The 21,292-nt window shown below is 48.6% G+C and overlaps 1 protein-coding gene and 1 long non-coding RNA gene across 26 annotated transcripts in view; one reads left to right on the top strand and one right to left on the bottom strand.

The window, feature by feature from the left end:
• The window catches only part of KLF15 (Kruppel like factor 15), a 34,334-nt gene extending 20,944 nt beyond the window's left edge, over positions 1–13,390 (top strand). For 23 of the 25 annotated variants that reach the window (XM_046900057.1, XM_046900050.1, XM_025154676.3 and 20 more), the window contains 2 exons: positions 5,199–6,306; positions 11,430–13,390. In XM_046900057.1, the coding sequence (XP_046756013.1) occupies positions 5,199–6,306; positions 11,430–11,598 (1,277 nt within the window). In that variant the 3' untranslated portion in view covers positions 11,599–13,390. Of the gene's footprint in view, positions 1–1,440; positions 1,649–4,079; positions 4,709–5,198; positions 6,307–11,429 lie in introns of those variants that run through there. The other 2 variants (XM_004944605.4, XM_046900060.1) reach the window with 2 other exon arrangements.
• LOC124417156 lies at positions 1,449–2,552 on the bottom strand. The gene is made up of 2 exons (XR_006931298.1): positions 1,943–2,552; positions 1,449–1,801 (listed from the first exon to the last, which is right to left on the bottom strand). It is a non-coding gene; the product is annotated as an uncharacterized LOC124417156 (long non-coding RNA).
• Positions 13,391–21,292: the final 7,902 nt, after the last annotated feature.

Below are 21,292 nucleotides of genomic sequence, written 5' to 3'. Positions count from 1 at the left end.
CTAAAGAGATCGGTCCTGAACGAGCAAGGGCTGCAGCAGCAGACATAGCAAATGAATATTGGTGCGTTTGAGTCCCCGTATGTATGGCATGTAACTTAGAAATGTGTGTGTAACATATATAAAGAGTGCGTCCGTTGCAGAGGGGTTGGGATCAGTGTTCAGTTGAGTACTGAGGGGTCCACTCAGTACAAGAAAGACATTGAGGTCCTGGAATGTATTCAGAGAGGGGCAACGGAGCCGTGAGGGGTCTGGAGCACGAGTATGATGGGGAGGGGCTGGGATGGTTCAGTGTGGAGAAGAGGAGGCTCAGGGGAAACCTCATTGCTCTCTACTGAAAGGAGGTTGCAGCAAGGCAGGAGTCGGCCTCTGCTCCCTGTTAACAGTGATAAGGCAAGGTAATGGCCTTAAGCTGCTCCAGGGGAGGTTCAGATTGGATATTAGGAAAAAATGCCTCCTCCGAAAAGTGTTCAGGTGCTGGTACAGGCTGCACGGGGGGGGGGGGGGGGGGGGTGGAGTTACCTTCCCTAGAGGTGTTAAGGAATGTTTAGATGTTGGACTGAGGGATGTGGTTTCGTGGGTGATATTGGTGATGGATGGATGGTTGGACTGGATGATCTGAAAGGTCTTATCCAACCTTGGTGATTCAGTGTGATTCTATGTGAATTGGATGATCTTTATGCCATTCTATGGCTTTATATCTATGCATATATATAGTGTATATACGTACATGTGTGTAGACAATACACATACAAAGTATTGTGTGTATATACATGTGTATATGCACATGTATATTGTATATACATGTATATGAATATATATTTGCATATATGTGTGTGTATATATACATGTGTTTGTATATATATGTTTGTGTATATATGTGCATAGGTAGATATACAAACAATACTGTGCACATATAAAACTAGTAATATATATGCGTATATTAAGCTGACTGTAATAATGCTGGAGGAGAAGCCGGCAGTGATTTCCCACGTGCAGGAGAAGCACCGGGGTCCTGCACACCCACGGGCTTTGCACAGCCGGCACTCGCACACCCGCGGGGATTCGCACGTGGCCGCGCCCCGCCTGCCCCGGGGGCCGGGCCGTGCGGTGCGCGGCTCCCATTGAGGCTGAGCACGGGCCGGCCCCCGGCGCTGCGGGGCCAATGGGGGCTGCGGACGCGGTCGAGCCTCTCCCCGGCCCCCCCGCGGCCGCCGGCGCCGTGCCGGAGGGTTTATAGTACTACGCCGCGGGGCCGCGCCGCACCGCGCGCCGCCTCCCGGGGGAGCTGCGCCCGCTCCGCTCCGCGTCCCGCCGCGCTGTTGGGACCGGGGGGGGAATCCTTCGTTCCTCGGTTTGGTTGTGCGTTGTTGTTTTTGGGAGTTTTTTTTTTTGTTGTTGTTGTTTGTTTGTTTTCCGCCCGTTTGGCGGTTAAGTGATTGATTTTTTTATTTTTATTTTTTTTTGCCGTTTTTCGATTCTCCGGGTTTTAAAAATCATTTATTTATTTATTTATTTATTTCTCGGTTTTTCGTCTCTTGTTTGCGTTTTCAACGCCGTTTTTGCATTCTCGGCGTTTTCGCCTCTCTTCTCCCCCAAGCTCCCCCCTCCACCCCCCCTTCCCCTCAGGCCGGCTGGTGGAGGAGTTCAGGTAAGGGCGTGCGAGGGGCGCGGAGCTCGGCGCGGTGCGGGGGTGTGCGGTCCGGCAGAGGAACCCCCGGTACCGCCGTGGGGCGGGGGGGGGGGATTGAGAGGGGCTGCTCGTCCGGGAAGGTCACATTCTCCAGCGGTGGGGAAAAAACAGCTTGAAGAGGGAGAGAGGAAAAATAATATATTAACAATAGGGAAAACTAAGAAATAAACAACTGAACAAACACCCCCCCCAAAGAAAAAACACCCAAACACAACCAAAACCAATAATCCACCAAAAAAAACCACAACCAACCAAATGCTTTGCATTAGTGGAGATGTGGCTGTGCTCGTGTTGGAGTGTGAGTTGTGCCCCCCCTGACCCGCTGTCACCATGTGTTGTTTTTGGGGTTCGGTGCAGGGGGGGAACGCTGCTGGCTGCCTTGTGTGAAGCCAAAGTTTGAGTGTGAAAGGGGCGGTCGGAAGAAAACAGGGACTTGGTGGGGGGGGGGTTGAAGCTTCCCAAAAGCAGTGGGGTAGGAAAAAGGCAGGGAGGCCCCTAAATAGTGTTGTTGTGCCCTGATGTCCGATGAGCTGCGCAGCCACCTTGCAGCAGGGCTGGGAGCAGATGGGCTCCCTGGCCATTGGTTTCTCCTTTTGCTGATGATCATTTTATTCACTTACACGTACATATTTAATTTTTACTATTGTTTCTTTTCCCTCTGACTTCCATTTTAATATCTTAGAAACACCGTGGCTCTGCTCGTGGGGCAGGAGTCAGCCTGCACTGATTTACAGCCTATGGGGCAAGGGAAAACCCTGCAGGGATCGGTCCTAAACTTGAAAGTGCTGCAGCAACACACGCAGCAGATGAGTGTCAGTGTATCTGAGCCCGTGTAGCGCTGCGTTATCGGCGGCGCTGGGCTGACAGTCCAGAAGTGACTAACTGGGAAACAGTCCCCGGCTCTCAGCAAATTCCCAGGGCTTAACGTTTGGTGTCATTCTGAGACAGAATGTACCCTCTCGCTCCCTTTATTATTATTTTGCTCTTTAAGCCGGCGGTTAGCTGGACGCATCTCAGCAGAACAACATGTTTTTGGCACAGGGGCCATCCTATCACTTCGGACCTCTCCGAAGGCGGCTGTGGTGTCGCACAGTTGAGCAGCTGCTGCCCCGCGCTGAGCTGCCCCGCGCTCACATTGCTGTCAGGGCTGGAGGTGCTTTATGTAAACACCATCATTCGTTCTCATCGCTCGCGTAGCTCTGGCGTTTTGTTTTTGTTTTTGAAGCTCCTGGTTTTGGCTGCACCTTTGGACGAAGCGGGGATGAAAGCCTTCGGTTGTTGGCTTGGCCTTTAGGATAAAATATAGCTTGGGCTCGATCCTGCATTCCAGGCATTCCCCAAAATCCGTTTGGCTGCTGCGCGAGCTTTGGGAGCGTGGAATGCAGCCCCGGTGTGTGCTGTGCCTGATGCGTTCGCCCCGGACAGTCCCCGTCCTCTTGCCATGCAGGTGGCACCGTGCACACGGACCGTCCCCTGCCAGCTCTGCTGCTCACTGCTCCTGTCGGCATTCCTTCTTTTCAGCCCACATTCACACCCGGGTTTAGTTCTGTTCCCTGCGATTAGGGCCGTGCTGATACGTGGCTTCCAGCCTCTTGCAGGCATTTAAAGAAAACCTGAGCTTTTTCCTTCTGCAAAAGGAAGCCTTGCCAGCTGCTCGGAGCGCGCCAGCGCTTCTTAGAAAAGACACGGTGTGCTCTCGGCACCGCTCTGCTGCAGTCCGGGAGGAGAGTTCCTCCAGCAGCCTTCGGTTTGTTGTTGGCTTTTTGAGCTATGTGTCAAATTTCAGCTCTTCTGGCTCTTCGCTTTTACTATAGGATATGGTTATAGGCTGTGCCGCTCACCCCTGTGTGAACTTCCTCGCGCTCAGCACATGTGAGCGTTCGGAGCTGCACAGAGCAGGGGAACACGCGGGCTCGCTTCTAAGCTCTTTCAGCCTCCATGTGTGGATGGAGGAGGAAGCTGTGTCTTTAAGAAATAAGGCTTTTTTTCCCCCCTCCATTTCCTGCAGAATATGAATAGGTGCTGTCAGTGGGATGGAGCTCTCTGAGGGTGCTGTGTGCCACGCTCACTGCTGAGCACGCATACGGCTTTTCATTTTTCCCCAGAGAAGGCAAAGATGGGCACATGTTGGAGCTGGGGCTGCAGTAGCAGCAGGAAGGTTCTTGTCCCTATTGACTATTCATGGCAAAGCGTCCAAAGCGCGGCAGCAGAGCCTGTGGAAAATGACAGCGTGTAACAAGCCTGAGTGGCATTTCCTTCGCGCTGGTCACATGCCTCCTAATTCACACACGCACCCCTCATAGGCTGATCAAATGACTTCTATCTCTGCCCGCCGCATGCCTTCCCCAGAAAGAGTTGTTTTATTATGCACACGTAGGGCTCTGCTTTCAATCAGTCACCTTCAGCGGATGACTGAGGGCCACTGCGCGCTCCGTGCGGGGGGACGCGGTCACTGCGAGGGGCACAGGCTCCAGCCCGTAAGCAACTTCTTTCTTTTCCCTGGGGAGTGGGAAAGAAAAAAAGACAACAGACCCACAGATACCCCCTTCTGCCTCCCCCGCTTCCCAGTAACCTTTTGCTCAGCTTAAATGGGAGACCGTGGGACGTGCCCGGCTGTGGGTATGCTGTGCTGCTGCCTGTGTGGGTGCCATGGGGTTGGGGCTCAGTGCAGTCCCATAGGGTGCCACCTCTGCGGGGGGAACTGGGACCACTCCAGCCCTCCCAGCATCGGGCACAAGGGTTGGGTTACCTGGATCTCTGCACCCAAAGGGATGGGATGTGAAGGGATGGGGTGCAGGCAGCTGGCAGCTGGCCGCGGTAATTAGCTCAGCGCAGTGCCAGCCTTGTTAAGGGCAGTGCAGGTGATGATGACGTTGGCACACTGATTCATTACATCTGGAGGGGAAAATCCGCCTAGTGAATGCTGAAGCACAGTAAATATTTTTGGCTCCTGACAGATTGATCCCTGCATTACACTGATTAGCCTGTATTTGTGGAATGGAGGAAGTTAAAAATAAGGTTGGTGGAAAGCTACAAGATGAGGGAAGGATTTGCATTTTATGGAGCCCAGCAATAAACTTCTTTTTTTTGTCTGTTTGTTTTTCTGTTTTTTGGGGTGGTGAAAATTTCAGCACTTTTCTTTTTTTTTCTTTTCTTCTCCCCTTCCCTTCTTTGGCTCTTGGCTTCACTGCTAGGTGAGAGCCCATCATTTATTTCCTTTTGGCAGTAATATTCTGGAAGGGAGCTGTAAATCTAAAGCACATGCAGTTGTGAAATGGTTTCTGAAAGAATTCTTTTGCAAATACGTGGTGCAATCCTGCAGAATGCTTCGGCCCTGGCAGTCCTTTGGGGGTGGCATGAACGTAGCAAAGCGTGCAGCAGCACGTGCACGGTGAGGCTGCGTGCTTCGGACTTTCCTGCAAGCTGGAGGGCTTTGTGAGGTTTAGTTCATGGAGGTGAATAATTAAACTGACTTCTGACTGCTGGTGGTTTGTTTCTCTGCACCCAGGCTCTCACCTGAACCTTCGCTGCGTGGTATATGCTGCTGGGATACCTGTAGGAGCTCGCCCAGGAATGGTGGATCACCTGGTGCCTACTGATGAATCCTTTGCATCTACAAGGTCTTCTCTGGGATACTTTAGGGACATGACAGCAGGGGTGAGGTCCTACCAAATGCTGCCCTCTCCTCTGTCAGAAGATGACAGCGACTCGTCCAGCTTTTGTTCTTGTTCCAGCCCGGAATCCCAGGTTCTCAGCTCCAGCTATGGAAGCACATCCAGTGCGGAGAGTCAGGACAGCATCTTAGACTACTTGCTGTCCCAGGCATCTTTGGGGAACACCGCTGCGTCATGGTGGGACAAAAGGAGACTTCAGCCCATAGTGAAAGAGGAGTATTTTAGGTTGCCTGAATTCGCTGTGGATATGGAAGATTCTGGACCATTTCAGCCCACGCTTGAGGAAATTGAGGAATTTCTGGAAGAAAACATGGAGCTGGAGCTCAAAGAAAGACCTAAAAGTGAGACCAAGGACTTGAGAGCTTGCAGCCAAGTTTCTGTTGCTTCGCTACAGCAAAAAGACCATATGTTACCCAATGCTACTTTAAAAGAGAGTAAAAATGAACAGTTGAGCAGCTCGACGGAAGGTGGCCAAGCTTCAAATGGAGGAGTGTCCCTGGAGAATGGCATACCGGTTATGCTCCAAATTCAGCCTGTACAGATCAAACAGGAGTCCAGCACGAGCCCTAGTTCCCAAGGACCAGCACAGGAGAACATTAAAATTGCACAGCTCCTAGTCAACATCCAAGGACAGACATTTGCCCTTGTGCCCCAGATAGTTCAGTCATCCAATTTGAACTTGCCCTCTAAATTTGTCCGCATTGCTCCTGTCCCCATCGCTGCCAAGCCGATTGGGCCAGGAGGCATGATCCAGGGTCAGACGGGAATCATCATGGGTCAGAAATTTCAAAAGAACCCTGCAGCAGAACTCATTAAAATGCACAAATGTTCTTTCCCTGGTTGTACCAAGATGTACACGAAAAGCAGCCATTTGAAAGCCCACCTGAGGAGGCATACGGGAGAAAAGCCGTTTGCTTGCACGTGGCCAGGTTGCGGATGGAGGTTAGTATTGGGGCACAGCAGTGTCTGACCCCCCTCTCTAACTTGCTGAGCAAATAGGTTTGCACTCTCATTTATAAACAATTTCTGTTCCTAAAGCTGGCTCGGTTTGCTTGAGAATTAAGACCTTTTCTTCCTGTTGGGTAATCCAGTGGACTTGATATATGAAATGGCAGAGCATCACCTGCTGCCACCAGCTGGATGAGTGTCTTTTCAAAAAAAAAGAAAAGAAAAGAAAAGAAACAGCCTATTATAACTGGTATTTGGTACTAAGGTGGTCAGATTAAGTTTGTAACTGCAGGCAGTACCTTGTAGCCGTGATGGCCTGGTTGCAACGGGGCAGCTGCTGCGCATGCTCAGCTGGTACCAAATGAGCAGGGTGCTTTAGGGCGGAATCATGGTGTGAATCAGGGCTGCACGAGGCTAAACGTGGTCGGTGAAGAGCTGTGCTAAGGGAGTATGGTTAAGAAAAGCAGCATTCTGTGCAGTTTTGTAGAAAACGCACTCCATCCCACGCCTTCTGCAAGTGCTGGCAGTGGCACTCCAGGCTGCTCTGGGTTTTATTCTCTGCATTGATTGAGAAAAATGCGTGGGTGCTGCTCAAAGCTGCAAAAAACTGTCAGATGTAACAGCATCCCCAAAAGGCTGAGATGGAGTTGAATGGAAGATTGCAGGTTTGATTGAGCAAAGAATTTTGTAGAGGCAATCTCTATTATTTTTTTTTTCTAATACTAGTTGAAAAAATTAAAGAAAAAAAGTTGAATTTCTTTGCCAGAGACTTTGATGGAGGCCTCTGTCTCTCTTTCCAATTAGCCGTGCTAATAGTCTGCCTGCTGGCGAGTGTTAATAAAAAGCACCACGAGTTATGGTGGAAGCAAAACATAGCCCTAACTCCCTTGTATTAACTTAAACCAGATTTCTTTCAAAGAGTATCCTTCAGAGCTCCAGTGAGCAATGGCTGGTGAGGAAATAGGTGGTGATCATGGGCAACAGACAAGGTAAAAAGTCACAGGAGGAACTGGGAGTAAAAATGCAACTCTGTGGGACGTGGCAGCAGTTAGAGATGGCTGAATTGGTTTGAGGGAAAAGGTCAGAATGTGGCAGAATCCTGTTCCCAAACTGGCCCAAATTTGAAGTTTGCCTCTTAGATGGTTTGATGCAATTCATTTCTTTGACTATTATCCTTTTTTTTTCCCCCCTCCCCATTTCAATTTGTGTGGCTCTGCGGATGGGTGGGGATTTTCTTTCTGTGCCTGCGAGCGGTGTGGCACAGCGGAGGGTTCAGTGGCTGCTCAGGATGCTCTGAAAGCAGCACCGTGTTGTTCAGCCCCCTGGTCCCACCAGGCACAGGCACTTTGCTTCTGGCCTGTCACAAAGGCACTCGTTCCCGTTTATGTTGGTGTGAGTGTGCACGCTGCAGGCAGCAATACGCATCCTGCCCCTGGGTCTTGTGTTGGCTTTCCTCGTACAAAAATCTCATTTCTGTGGCAAACGCATGTAGCACGTGAGGTTTGGATCTGGTCCATGCCAAGATTTACAGCAGTGCTTCCTGTGACTTCTGTGGCTTAGGATCAGGAGTGTGAAGTGTTGCCTTTGGGTGACCTCCTCTAGCTCTGTCTTCCTGAAGAGAAGGCTGCAGAGCTGGGGGGAAGCACGTAGGGCAAGGAGGGGTGGAGGCTGAGCATTGCAGCTGGGTGCTGCAGGGGTTAGGGCATGGGATGCATTGTTGAGGAGCCTCGGGCTGGTGGCTGTACTTGCAGCATCCTCCCAGGTGAGCAGCACAGAAGGGCTCTGTGCACCTTGCTCCCGTGTCAGACCCTGCTGAGTGCTGAATTGCTCAGCCCCTTCCATCACTACAGCGTTGTTGCCTTTTCCAGAAGTGCAGTGAGAGCAGTGTCCCACATGACTTACGTCAAAGCATCCAAACTCTCTGTCCTCCCCCGGTTTTAGATCATCTTGAATGAATTTAAACACTACAGCACTGCCGGGCTCCGCTTCTTCCCCTTTTTCCCACATTCTTGTGCTTGTGTATTTATTCTTCACCGAAGACACTTGAGATGTGAGCTCACTGAAGATGGTCATTTCAAAAACACAATGAAGTGTGTTTGCTTAACTTTGAAGTTGCTTAACACAGAGTGACTACGTGGGGGGGGACTGAATCTCACCCTGCTCGCTGGGCAGTGCTGCTGTGAGGAAGCTGCATACACCAGGGTAGGGCTGTGTGCAGTGCAGACCTTTCCGCAGCCCCTGAGACAGTGGGAAAGCCAACAAGGAGGCTGAATCTTGGCACCGGGTGTGCTTGGCAGAGTGGAGGAGGTGGTGAGGTGACCCGTTGTGCTCCATACTCCTCTGTACTGATGTGCTGATCCATGTCCGGTGCCTTCAGCAGCTTCTGGTTCTCTGCTCCTGAGATGGCTCCATCAGCATGCCAGGCTGGCCCAGCAGCTCTGCCATGTCAGGGGCTGGAGAGCTCTCACTGTCCGTCCCCTGGGCAGCAGCATGAAAAGCTGTGGGATTAGGCAATAGTATTCAAATGTCCTGCACATCCTTCATCTGGAAGCACTTCCCACAGCCCACTCTGCAGGAGACAGCCTGTTTGTGAGGATTTAGAGGCTGGGAGCAGCTCAGGATGCATCCAGGGCCTACCCTGCACCACAGGGCAGAGGCACAACCTGAGGCTGCCCTGGGGCTGGTGGCCACAGCTGGGACCATGGAGTCCCTGCCGAAGCTACTGACCTTGATGCCCTGTGAGCCATGGGTCCTTGCATGGCTGGGAGTCCCACGCATTGCAGAGATCCAGGATTGGTCTCCAAGGGAGATGTGGTTACAGGTAACCACCAGAGAGAGGGATGAAGGGGACTTCCAGTTGCTGTGGGATTGCCCAGTTCCCTCTACCTTTCTTTCGAGGGAGGAATCCTGCAAACAGCAGTAAGCTGGGCTAGTGAGGTCTTCCTTGGGGGTGCCTTGTTTTCATTTGAATTTGGCTTTCCATCAGGGATTGTTTGCAGCATCTTTGGGCATGGTTTCAGTGCCAGAATGTGCTGCAAATATCGTGTCGCTGTGGAGCCAGGCCACCAGATCTCCCAGCTTCCTTGTCCTAACCTTTGCGTTGTTTTTCTGTAAACACACTGACAGCTCGACGTTTATTTCTGTGGGCTCTGTAAGTTGATCTTTCCATGACTGCTGGAGAACAGTATTGCAACATTCCTGCCTTTTCAGCTAAGGACATCGTTATGAAGCAGTGTGTATTTTTATCGGATGAACTCATCTGAGCTCCCCGGGTAGGAGCAGAGCCACTTGTTCCCTATGTGCACCTCTTTCTCCCTTACCATCCATGCAGTTCCCACTGAAATGTGCTTGTGGAGCTCTTGTCGGGATTAGCTGTGTGTGTTGCAGATGGTGACCTTAACAGCCAAGGACATGGGACAAGGCAACACGGCCACATCTGGTTTCACTCCTTCTCGGGGTGATAAGTTGGCATATAAGAGGACAGCTCTATGCAAAAGAGCTTTCCTCCCTCTGCTCCCTCTTTTCCTGGACATGCTTGCCACTGTGGGCAACTGGTCCCTTCCTTGCCTAGTTGAGTCCCACAGAGACAGCAAGGAATGAATTGGTGGCTCCATTAGAGCATCTGCCTGGTGCTCTTCTTGGTGTCTGTGACTCTTTGAGGACACCAAAGCAAGGGCAAGGCAAAGAAAGCAAGAGAATGGGTGAAGGATTCTCCCATAGAAAAACCCCCGGGATGGATGCATCCTGTCTATGCCTCACTGAATATCTCCATCCACAGGGCTCTCTCTGAGCAGCAGCAGTAGTCTGAAGTGCTGTGGGAATGGAAGGAGCACTTCCCAGTGCCCGCACCTCATTCTGCAGCTCATGGCGGGAGATCTCTACTAATTAAAACCTTTATGTGGAAACTTATTTTCCTTGCATGAAGGACTTATTCATAGGAGCCCAGCAGTCCTGTTTTTCCCCTTTCATAAAAATAGTGTACCCACCCGGTTGATGATGTGATATTTTGCTCCAGAAGGGCACATTTTTTCTACATGTTCTTTCCCCCATTTATTCCACTAGTGCCCATGACTTCATTTATTTATTGTAAATAAACAGCTGATACCATTTCTTGCAGGCTCGCTTTCTGTACCGCTCTTTGTTACTGTTCTGGCAACAAAACTCTTAATTGCCCTTTGTCAGGCAGCAAATTTTTTGCACCCATCTGGACAGGGCTGTTTTAGCGTGACATTGTTAATTAACCCTGTGGCTCCCAGTCATGTCCAGACTGGAAGCAGAGCCAGCTGCTGAGACCAAAGGATTGGCTGAGTTGAGTTCATTAATGCCTGTGGGATTCACGATGGCTGACTGGGGGTGTTTCTGTTGAGAAGGAAATTGGGAAACATCTAAAACTAAAATGACTCTGGGAGATAAATTTGGTAATTAGAGTCTCCATCTTGATTTCAGTTTGCCCATGGAGTATCGATGCTAACGGCCATTGGGGCCCACCTGGATTTCAGCTGTTATAACACTGAGCATCTCTGGTACCAACGTACTCAGTCTTCTTTATTTAGCCAGCAGGAGTGTGTACAAAGGCCAGTTTTTGGCTGGATCTGATAAACTGTGTAGCTTCTGGGTAGCTGTGTCTGGCAATTATCTGGGGCCCATCTCAGCATGCATCTGCCGTGATGCTGGTGATGGAGCTTGGAGCAGACCTCACCTGTGGGATGCTGGTTCTTCCCACTGCTTGAGAAGGATCTGTGCTTGGATTTGCAGGAGAGAGACTGAGGGACTGTCTTGGAAGGGGACTTGCAGAGGGATAAGGAGCAGAGCTGTCTCAGTTGAGCTGTACCCTTATTATTTACGCTTATTACTGGGCTTAGTGCAAGTGTTCTACGTACAAACGTTGCCTCCGTGCATTGCACCAAGTTCAAGAGTTTATGTGGGTTAATTGTGTGTTCCCATCATCGCTGCTGGCCACTGGCTGGGACTGGAGTGGTTCTGCTGTGTGCCCTGACCCTTTCAGTTTGCTTATGTGGGCTTTTCCACAAGGAGAGTCTCCCAGTGGCCCGAGGAGATGTTTTGAGGCCATGTGAGTATTTATTCGTTTGTCTCAAAAGCCTTCCCTTCTCTTGCAGGTTCTCCAGGTCGGATGAGCTGTCTCGGCACCGGCGCTCCCACTCGGGGGTGAAACCCTATCAGTGTCCCGTCTGCGAGAAGAAATTTGCCCGAAGCGACCACTTGTCCAAACACGTCAAGGTGCATCGGTTCCCGCGAAGCAGCCGCTCTGTGCGCTCCGTGAACTGACTGCTCCCACCTCCCCTCCCGCAGCCGTCCCACAGCAGCCGATGACAGCACTTTGCTCACTATATTTCTAGTGATAATTTATTTGTCTTCACAGAACAGTCAATGCTGTTACTTGATACCACCGTGTCCGAGTATCCCGTGTCCTTTAAAGATGATTTGAGAATGAAGTTATTTTGGGGTCAGGGGAGGGGGATGTTTCTTCCTTTTTTTTTTTTTTTTCCCCTTTTTTTTAAGGATGCTTTTTTCCCTTTCTTTCTATCTTTCCCTCCTTTGCTGCTGCTTCTTTTGGAAATTACAGTGTTTTATTTTTAGCTGTTTTCTGCTGCACAGGAAAATGTAAGAGTTGCTTGCTGCTAGTTAATTATAGCCCTGGCATTCCTGAGGGCTTTGCTCATGTACAGGCCATTCATTGTGAGTTTTTATTAAGCTGCTCTATTTGTCCAGTTTGGAAACAGCAAATTCCTTTTGAAATGAAAACAACTCCTTTGTTTTTGGGTTGCCTGAGCCAAGGATTTGTAGGGGCCGGCCATAGGAGGAGGAACAGTGGGAGTCAGGGAGAGGGGGAGGCGAGGCATGCGGGTGCTGGAACGTGCCTCCGCACCACTCTCATTTCTCCAGCTCGCTTTTACCTTTTCCTTGGTTAGGGCTATACATAAATATTTATGTATATATATTCATACATGCATATATATATATATATATATATATTTAAGCTATGATGTACCCCAAACAAACCCAAAGCTCAGGCTGGATGGAATGGCTTGGCGCAGAGGCCTTTTGGTGTGACTCACTGCATCCCATGCGCATGCTTTTCCTGTCCTGTGCTACCATTGAGGGTGAAAGGATGCCCACGAGTCGAAGGAAACTCTGCTTTCCTTTGCCTTGAAGCATCCACCACCTTTAGCAGAAAAGCTGTTGTCTAATATGTAAGGCAACAGGAGGCTGCTTGCAAACGACTGTGCTCTGCACCTGGCGAGCACTGAGCACTCACTGCCCGCTCAGCTTGATGCCTCGCTGGCTGGAGGTGAGGCTCCATTTCCCCATCTGTCCATCTGTCTGGGTGTCCCGGTTCCCAGCAGTGGGTGCCAACCTGGTGAGACAGTACCAGGAGATCTTCTGTCCCAGGGTGAGCTTCAGCGCTGAACTTTTCCTTACCAACAGCCATGTCAGAGCTCCACGCAGCTGGGGTGGGCGAATGGGTGAGAACAGCCAAAAGAAATCAATTTGTGTGGTAGCTGGCTAAGAAGGGAATTTAAGCAAATGATCAGATGGTAGCAGGCAAGTGATTGTGTTTCTTCTTGTTTCATTTTTCCTCTTGAACTCTGGCGATTGTAAGAAGCTGTAGAAGAAAATAGAATTCAGTAATTAGGAGCGATTTTATAATGGATGTTGCATTTCCTTTCCATTCGCAGACAGCATCTGTTTGTCTTTTTGTTGGCAAAATGGGAAATAGAAAGCTGCAATCATAGCGCCAGGCAGAGCAGCAGCCCGCGCTGTGCAGGAACAGCAGGTCTAGCAAAGGCGAATGCATTCCTTTTGTCCTCTAGAAATTAATATAAATGAACTATCATCTATTGACTGGTTTATATCACATCCTATGAATGTATGTAAATAAAACTGTACATAGATGCATATCTATATAAAATATCTTTTAATAACATATCAAAATTTGTGTAAATTGGAAACAAAAATACCTATAAAGCCAGTGTACATAAGTTACAATTCTGTATATTTTCTTTTGTTCTTCATAAAAAAATACTTTGACAATAAAAATGAAAATGGAAATTTTAAATCCCTTCTTGAAATTATTATTCAGCCATTTCCTTTGTCGCCAGCTCCGTAATCAAGACGTTAGTGATGGGAATTTTGATTCACCTGGATGTAGCCTTTCAGGTGCTGGGTAACAGAGAGGTGGTGGAGCACACCTCAAGTTGCCTTCAGTTTTTCTCATCCCGGAGTTCCTGGGAGGCATAAGCTGTCTCGCCGGAGCCCTCACACCTCGCCTGGCAGTGCTGGGACCCAAATGCTGTCTATGGTTTCTGCCAGCTGTGGAGCAGGTCTGCAGCTGCAGCCAGACTGCGGTTAATAAATTAGAGCAAGCAGGTTTTGAGGTTTTGAGGAAATTCAAGCTCTAGTGGCTAGCGTGAAGGAGGAGGGCTTCAGTCTGTTTGAGGCTGGGATGGTGACTCACTGCGTGACCCAGGGCAAAGGGCTCTATTGCCATGTGCCGCAGTTCCCTTTCTTGTAAAATGGGGACAGTGAATGCATCACGGTGACACTGTGGGACTTGATTTATGAATAATCCTTAGATGGAAGGAGCATGCAGTAAGACCGGCAGTCACAGGATTGGATTGTGAAAGAGCAGCTTGGCACAGCAAAGGTCTTGGTGCCAAGGCGCTTTGGTTGGCTCTGCTGTGAATCCTACGTCTGGAAGAGTGGTGTTGGGACCTGCAGTATGGAGCATGCCTCAGGCCTGAGGAGAAGATGCCCTGTCCTGAAGTGGTGCTTCCCATGCAGAACAACGTGGGCACAAACATGAGATTCTAATGGTTTGCAAGCTGGGACATCTCTTGTACTGTGTTCAGCCTTCACTGGAAGAAGAAATCGGTAATGTTATCTGAGTATCCATGGGAGCAATAGCGCAGCAGGTCCAGATCTCCCAGCAGGGATTACTCTTAGACTCATGGGCATTTGGGGATGAAAGTGTCTCCTTGAAGTACAGCCACCAGAACGCCAGCTGATCTGCCAGGGAACTCCAGATCTTGATTATTTCTCCCAGAGCACCCCTAGGAGCCCAGCAAGAGGACTGAGGGACGTGGCAAAGCAAGCTCTGGTCACTCTATTGTGTTCCCTCCTGAGATGTAGCCTGAAGACCAGAGTCCTGTGGAGAGCTGTTCTAAGTATTCTAACTGCTTATTTGCTTTAATTAGCAAACCTGTGTCAAGAGGATCAGCGATTCCCTTCTGTTCTCACCCTACCAACATAATGCATTAAAACAGTTGCTTTCTTTTAACCAGCATCTCGGTCTCCTCCCCATCTCCTCTGGAGTTCTGATATTGCTGTAATGTTGGGCAACTCACCCTGCAAGGCCCTTGGGGCAGAAGTTGTTATTTGTCTGCAAGAGGCAATACTTAGGGTACAAGTGGAGCAATGCAAACTGCTGGAGCACAGCAGTGCAGAAATTGTAAGATCTAAGCCATATTTTAGCCTGGAATTTTGTCCATGAAACACTTACTTTCTTTTTCTTTCTTTCTTCTTTATTGTTTCTTTGCCTTTTCTGTTCTAAGTACAGTTTCTGAATATGGTTTGTGGTGGTTTGTTGGTTTTCTTTTCCTTGGCTTTAAAGGCTTACCTGTAGGGAAATTTAAGTGAAATGTTCAACATTTTACTCAGAAGAGTAGGGCTGTTTTTGCTGTGAAAGGAGAGTTAGTTCTACATGAAAGTTAATGATGTTTTCAGAGGTTTGTTGCAGGGAAAAAAAGTTAAAATTTCAAAAAAGAATAAGTTTAGGGTGTTTGTTTTTCTTGGAATCACTGGCCTGCCTGGGCCTGGCTATGGGTCTTGCTGACTTATGAAAAAAAGGGGCATTGCCTTAAGCTTGATTACTGTCTACACACCTGAAGATAAATAAATATTTAGAGTGCTTTGGTGCCACAACCATAGATAGGTTTATTATGTCTTTGCTTTTGCAACTCTGAATGGTAAAGCGCAGCATGACACTGTTATGCATATGGCTAAGTCTCGCTGACTTAAGGCATTTGTACCTGGAGGCATGAATGGACACGTGCAGTGTTATAGCTTTGATGTAGTGACTGGAAGGCGGTTCCTAACACTTGTGGGTGCTCTGTGTAATTCTGAATGTTTTTACTGGCTGTTTATAGACTCTTCATCAGAACTAGCAGTGGGGGAACAGTGTTATGAGCAGCCATTGTCTGAGAAGGTCACATTGAAGGTAAGAACTAAGTGTAAGGAATGAGAGTAAAGTGACCTTTCAGTAAGGCGGCCTGACTTCTTTGGCCTTTGGCTAAATGGAGGGCAGTGAAGTGATGTGTCTGAGATCATGAAGCCAAGCAGAGGGAAATGGGAACAGAACCAAGACATCCCAAATCTCCTTTGCCCCAGACAGTGGCACAGACCAAATATCAATAGCACACAGCAGGTTACAGAAGGCTGAGAGTGATAGGACACGTAAGTGAGACATCAGATAAGCAAAGAAAGGTAAAGACGGGGCATGAGATAAAGTCAGGCTGCACTGATAATGTCTACTTTTAGAAAGGATGCCGAGGAGAGAGAAATGAGAGCTTGCTTGCCAGTGTGTTGTGCTTGGGACTGACCCAGGCAAATCTGCATAAAATTGTCCCGTTCCCCTGATCACATTAAATGTCTGCAACAGCCCCTGCTCCATACCCTCCCTAGGGGTTGTTTCTACCTAAATCCTCTTGCTGGGAGCCTTCTCGTTGTCTAAATGGCCACTGTACATGTGATCCAAACAGCCAGGTGACTCAAGCACAAAGCCAATGGCAATGAGCCAGTGTTAATTATTACCCTGGGCCCCTTGGATTATGTAAGCCTGGGTGTGCTGTACCATGGGCACTTGGCTTGGACCTGCACTCCCCATCTGGGAGAAATACGAAGGATCTGCCAATGTGCAGAGAAAGTTGTTTGGAGACAGCTGGATTTTCCTTCTTCCCTTCTGACAGCACCTATGAAACCCATTATTCATTCAGTTCAGCAGTTGCCATGCTGTGCTTTCTTGTCATTCAGAGACGTTGCTTTTAAAGAATGAGTTGTGCTCAGCTCCCACTGACTTCAGTGCAAGCCAAGGGCAGTGACTGCCATGGCTTACTCAAGGAAAAATTTCCAGCTAAGGCAGAGACTGCAGATCCCAGCAGGTCCTTGGCTTCTCTTGCTTGTTCCTTCTGGGACATCAATGCTTTTGTGGCTCTCAGTCCTTATCCCACAGGTCTTAGTTTTGTTCCAGCTTGCTCTGCTGTGCGATGTGTGAAAAATAGAAATCATAGAATCAGAACTGTTTGAGTTGGAAGGGACCTTAAAGGCCATCTGCTCCAACCCTCTTAAACTGAACAGGGACACCCACAGCTCCATCAGGTGCTCAGAGCCCATCCAGCCTGACCTTGGCTGTCTGCAGGGATGGGCACCACCACCTCTCTAGACAGTCTGTGCCAGTGCCTCACTGCCCTTTGTTTCAAAAAAAAACCTTCCTTATACTCAATCTAAATCTCCAGATCTCTAAATCTCTAGATCTAAATCCAATCCAATCTAAGTAGATGTTGTGAAGAATATTCTGGCTTTTACGCTGAGTGTGTTTTCATGTAGCTACAGAGATGGTACTTGATGGCTTTTCTGGTCTGATGTTCCTATACTGCTGGGTTTGTAGCTACCCAGTGCTCAGCATTTCACAGGGCTGAGCTTTGATCTGCTCTGTCAACTCTGCAGGTCTTCCTCCAGCCACAGCTAGAGCACCTCTCCAGCTCTCACCACATTCTCTACCCAACTACCACTTTTTCAATGGTTTTGTGGTCAGACTGACCCAAAGCCCTGTTAGTGCTCAGTCTCCTGCATAGTTAAGGCTGGATGAAACTTGTAGCCCTTGGAGACATTGCTGCAGAGAACTTTCATCAGCTCCCCTGTCCTGCGCTATGGAGTGTGCATGCCTTGGCCAGTGTTTCGCTGAGCCCCAGCTTGCTATCCAAGCATCCTGCAGTGCAGAACAGCATCCAGCAGGGCTCTGGCCAGCAGGAGAGGAGGGCAGCGTTCACATCTCTGTGAGCCAAGTCATTAGGTAAAATGGGAGTGAAACGCAGGAGTGACAAGGAACTGATGGGGAAGCCAGCTCTCGCTTGCACCAGTGCATGTCCTGTAACTCTTCTGCTCGTGTGCTGACAGACAGAGAAAATCAAGGGGAATGTGGCCTGTAGTTTCCTGGAAGGGAGCAGAGAGAGGAATGGAAACAGAAACTAAAGCACATTATGGAGTTGCAACGGGCAGATAGAGAAATGGGGCTGGGATGGCTCGTTGCTGGTCCTCTGCATCCTTCCTGCTACAACAATGTCACTTTTCCTGACCCTGTAGCTGATTCTTGGAGAGGCCTTGAGTGAGTCTTAGCACTTCCTGAAGCAGAAAAGTTATTTATCCATGTGACGTGAGTACTGGGAAACTCACTAATTAGAAGGCACTCTCAGGTCCCTATTAGAAATATCCATCCAGGAATTGTTTTGTGTGTGACTGAGGGTGGAGTCCAGCAACCCACACTAATAAAGGCACAAAGAATCACTGTTCTGTATCTAAAAAAGCCTCTGGCACCTGCATTGCCTATTGAGTCCAGCGGGCACCGACTTGAGCTCTGCTCCTTATTCCAGTGTTACGGTTTCAAATGCAGAGATGGGGCTGCTGGGCTGAAAGGAGGCCAGGCATTCAGCACGCTCGCCTTCCATAAGCAAAGGAGTGACGTGCATGTTCAAGTTTGGCTGTTGACTGCTGACTTTTTCTGAGAAGCCTATAAACAGCAGCCAGGTAGTCTCTCACTTTTTTTGTTTCTCTGCTGCGTTGTTTTTCCATGGACAGCATGTCCTGGACCTCAGAGAGCTGGCTGGGGCTTGCTTCATTCAGACCAACTGTCCCTGGTGGCAGATAATGCATTGGGGAGGGCAAAGGGCTTGGAAATTTTGTTATGTCAGAGCGGCTGGAAAAACACCCGGGCTGTAACGTGTTGAGGGCAGCAGCGTGTCCGCACGTGGACTCGGGGAGAGGAGCCGGGGTTTGAGCATGACACCATGGGGCTGAGAGGGGATGTGAGCATCCCAGGTTAGGGCTGATGCAGGGAGTCCATTGCTGTCAGTGAGACCTCTCAGCCTGAGGGATGGGGGAACAGCCTCTGATAAGGGAAAGGCAGATCCTCACCTCTTCTAGAAGGGGCAAGGGCTGCTGAGGAGGACCACTTTTGGCTAAAAGAGGAGCACAGGGCAAGAAGAGATCTGTCTTCTCCAGAAAGGCCAGTTAGTGATTTACAGCCAATAAGTTTGCTGGCAAACTCTTCCTCTCGCTCTCTAGAAATTAATGGCACAACTGAAGGGTGTTCATTTACCTGCCATGGGGACCTTTAGTCTCCTCGCAGTGTATTCCAACAACTGATAGATAAACACACATCAGTAACACATTTCTCTTCAAGGGAGCATGGGTTTTCTTTGGCACCACAGCTCACAACAGCCCATCTCAAGCACTGCACAGCTGCCTGAGTGCTTGCCCCCTGGTCAGTGTTGCTGGCAGAGCCTTGTAGATAATCCAGCCTTGTGCATGAGATCAGAGGCATCCATGAAAGTTTAATGTGAATCAATCTGTGTCATGCCTCAGGGAACGGTTCGCAAATTAGAATTGGTGCTGATGACTTCATGCAAGTTACCTGATACCACGCCACAGATCCCTGGTGTAGCTGGAGGGCCATCAGTGCAGAGAGCTGGAGCCATCTCCCTCACTTTGCTCCAGCAGTTGCATGCTGATCTCCGTGGAACAAATTAGCTGTGCTAAATTAATAACAATATTTGGCACTTCACTAGTATTTTCCAGCTGAGGAGCAGAACACACTTCCCAGTGAGGAATTCAGATTTTCAAGGCCCCTGAAGAGCAGTTGTCACCTTCATTGTGCAAAGGCAGAAAATGGATTTTAAACGATTTGACTAATATTTCTCAGGGAGCTTGTAGCAGAGCTGTACAGCAACCAGCTCATTCTACAGACCTGGGCCTCAATCACAGCTCAATCATGTGATGTGATTTTGAGATGTGCAAGCCTAATATCTGCACTGTAGAAAACTGTGAAGTCAAGCGCAAGGGATGACAAACGCGTTCATTTTGCTGCCCTAGCATGAGTGGTGCTGAGCAGGCGGGCTGTGGTTGCAGCTGCTGCAGGACCCTGGGGAACAGGAGGGGACAGCTTGGCTGTATCTGCCTGTGGCTTTTTGAGTCCTTCCAATGGCCCCCAGCGGCCTCTGCAGAAAGGCTTGTGTTCTTCTGTGGGGACCATTTGGCTCGATAGTAATTGGCAAGGAGAAGTTCAGTTTGATTTCTTTTTATTACTGATTTTGTCACTCCATAAAGCACTTTGACACTGTTTAAGACTTCACCCTTATGGTGTGATCAAAAGGAAGCTGATTAGCACCCTCGGGGGTTTCCCTGTGCTAAAATCCAGCTTGCACCTTGCCGGATCTTTCTATTCATCTGCCTGCAGCCTTTCCTTCCTTGACTTTGATATTTTCTGCTTATCAGGAATCTTCTCAGACACATCTGTTTTAAAGAAAATGACTGATTGCTGGTGCACCATATGTGAGCTATCTATCTAGCTGTTATCTATTAACACAAACATTTCAGATTGCATAAGAGTGCTCGTTTTGAAGGTTGGTACAGAAGATCTAGTCCAATTTAATCTCTGCTGTTTATTCTCATCTTTTCTTCAACTTCTGCAAGATAATTTGTGTTGGAATAAATAAACTCCACTATTTGTTGTGATGAGTTCTAATTAATACTTTCAAGGCAATTAATTAGATCAACAAATATCTAGTCACAGGCTAGAGAGATGTGTTGCTGAGAAAGAGGTTTTTACTGGCCTTGTTCATAGAGAGTACATAGGTATCTGTAACCCCCAGAGACCCTCACAAATAGGATCTCTGAGTCATAGCAGTGTATTTGCACTTCTGTCAGACTTTGTCCTTGAGGATCCCTCATGGGGAGGCACATCTGTGCCACATTAATGGAGAAGCCCTGGGACCATGCGGCACAAAGGTTGGAACAGGCAGTGGTGGAGTCCATAACCCACTTTCTTTGTTATCCACGCCTCCTTCCTCCTGCCTGGTCAAGGTCTGCCACCAGTCAAAACTCTTCTGTCAAACGAGCATCAGATTTTGTCATTTTTTATAATATTAAAAAAAAAAGGGGGGCGGGGGGTTTAATGGTCAAATGGGAATTTACAGGAGAACTGTCTGGTTTTGTTTTCCTTTAATTTGACTTTTCCTTCACTTTTCAGCAACCTCAGAAATACTGTTTTTGTGACAATGCCATTTTTTTTACTCCACGACATGCAAAACTGAAGAGATGCAAACGCTCAATTGAAGCCTTCAGGGCCTTCAAGTGGAGCCATCCACAACAGCGTGATATTTCTGATTAGTGTGCCTAAGTGACAGCCACCATTATGAGGGAAAGGAGAAAATCTTTCAGAGAAAAGATGTTTCAATTTCTTATCTCATATTCTCAGTCATTTCTAAATTATAACCTCTACTGTGCTTTGCTTTCTCTGGTCAGAAGTCCTGTTTAGGCAATGCAGTGGCTCTTTCTCTCCTAATTTTTTGGATGGGCATGAGGACAGCGGTGACCTCCATGGCAGTGGGTTGGAACTAGGAGATGTTTATAGTCCCAAGCCATTCTATGATTTTATGACAGAGGTGGAAACGTGATTTGGAGATCTGATGTCCTGCCTCGTGTTTAATCTGAGAGCCTGTGTCTGCTAGGCTGATAAGTGGCATGTGAATTTGGAGCTTGTCCCAGTCAGGCTCTGAGTGCAGAGACCAAAATGCAGACAGGTGAAGTCCCAGCTTTGCTAACGATGACCAAAAACCGAATTGGTTAGAGCATGGCTTCACCCCTAGTTTGTCCTCAGGCAGTCTTCCCATCCAGGGCTGATAACTTT

The sequence above is a fragment of the Gallus gallus genome, chromosome 12 (genome assembly GCF_016699485.2).
Source record: "Gallus gallus isolate bGalGal1 chromosome 12, bGalGal1.mat.broiler.GRCg7b, whole genome shotgun sequence".
Classification (NCBI taxonomy): domain Eukaryota; kingdom Metazoa; phylum Chordata; class Aves; order Galliformes; family Phasianidae; genus Gallus; species Gallus gallus.
The sequence above is the reverse complement of the archived record's forward strand: the minus strand, read 5'-3'. Positions and strand labels throughout refer to the sequence as shown.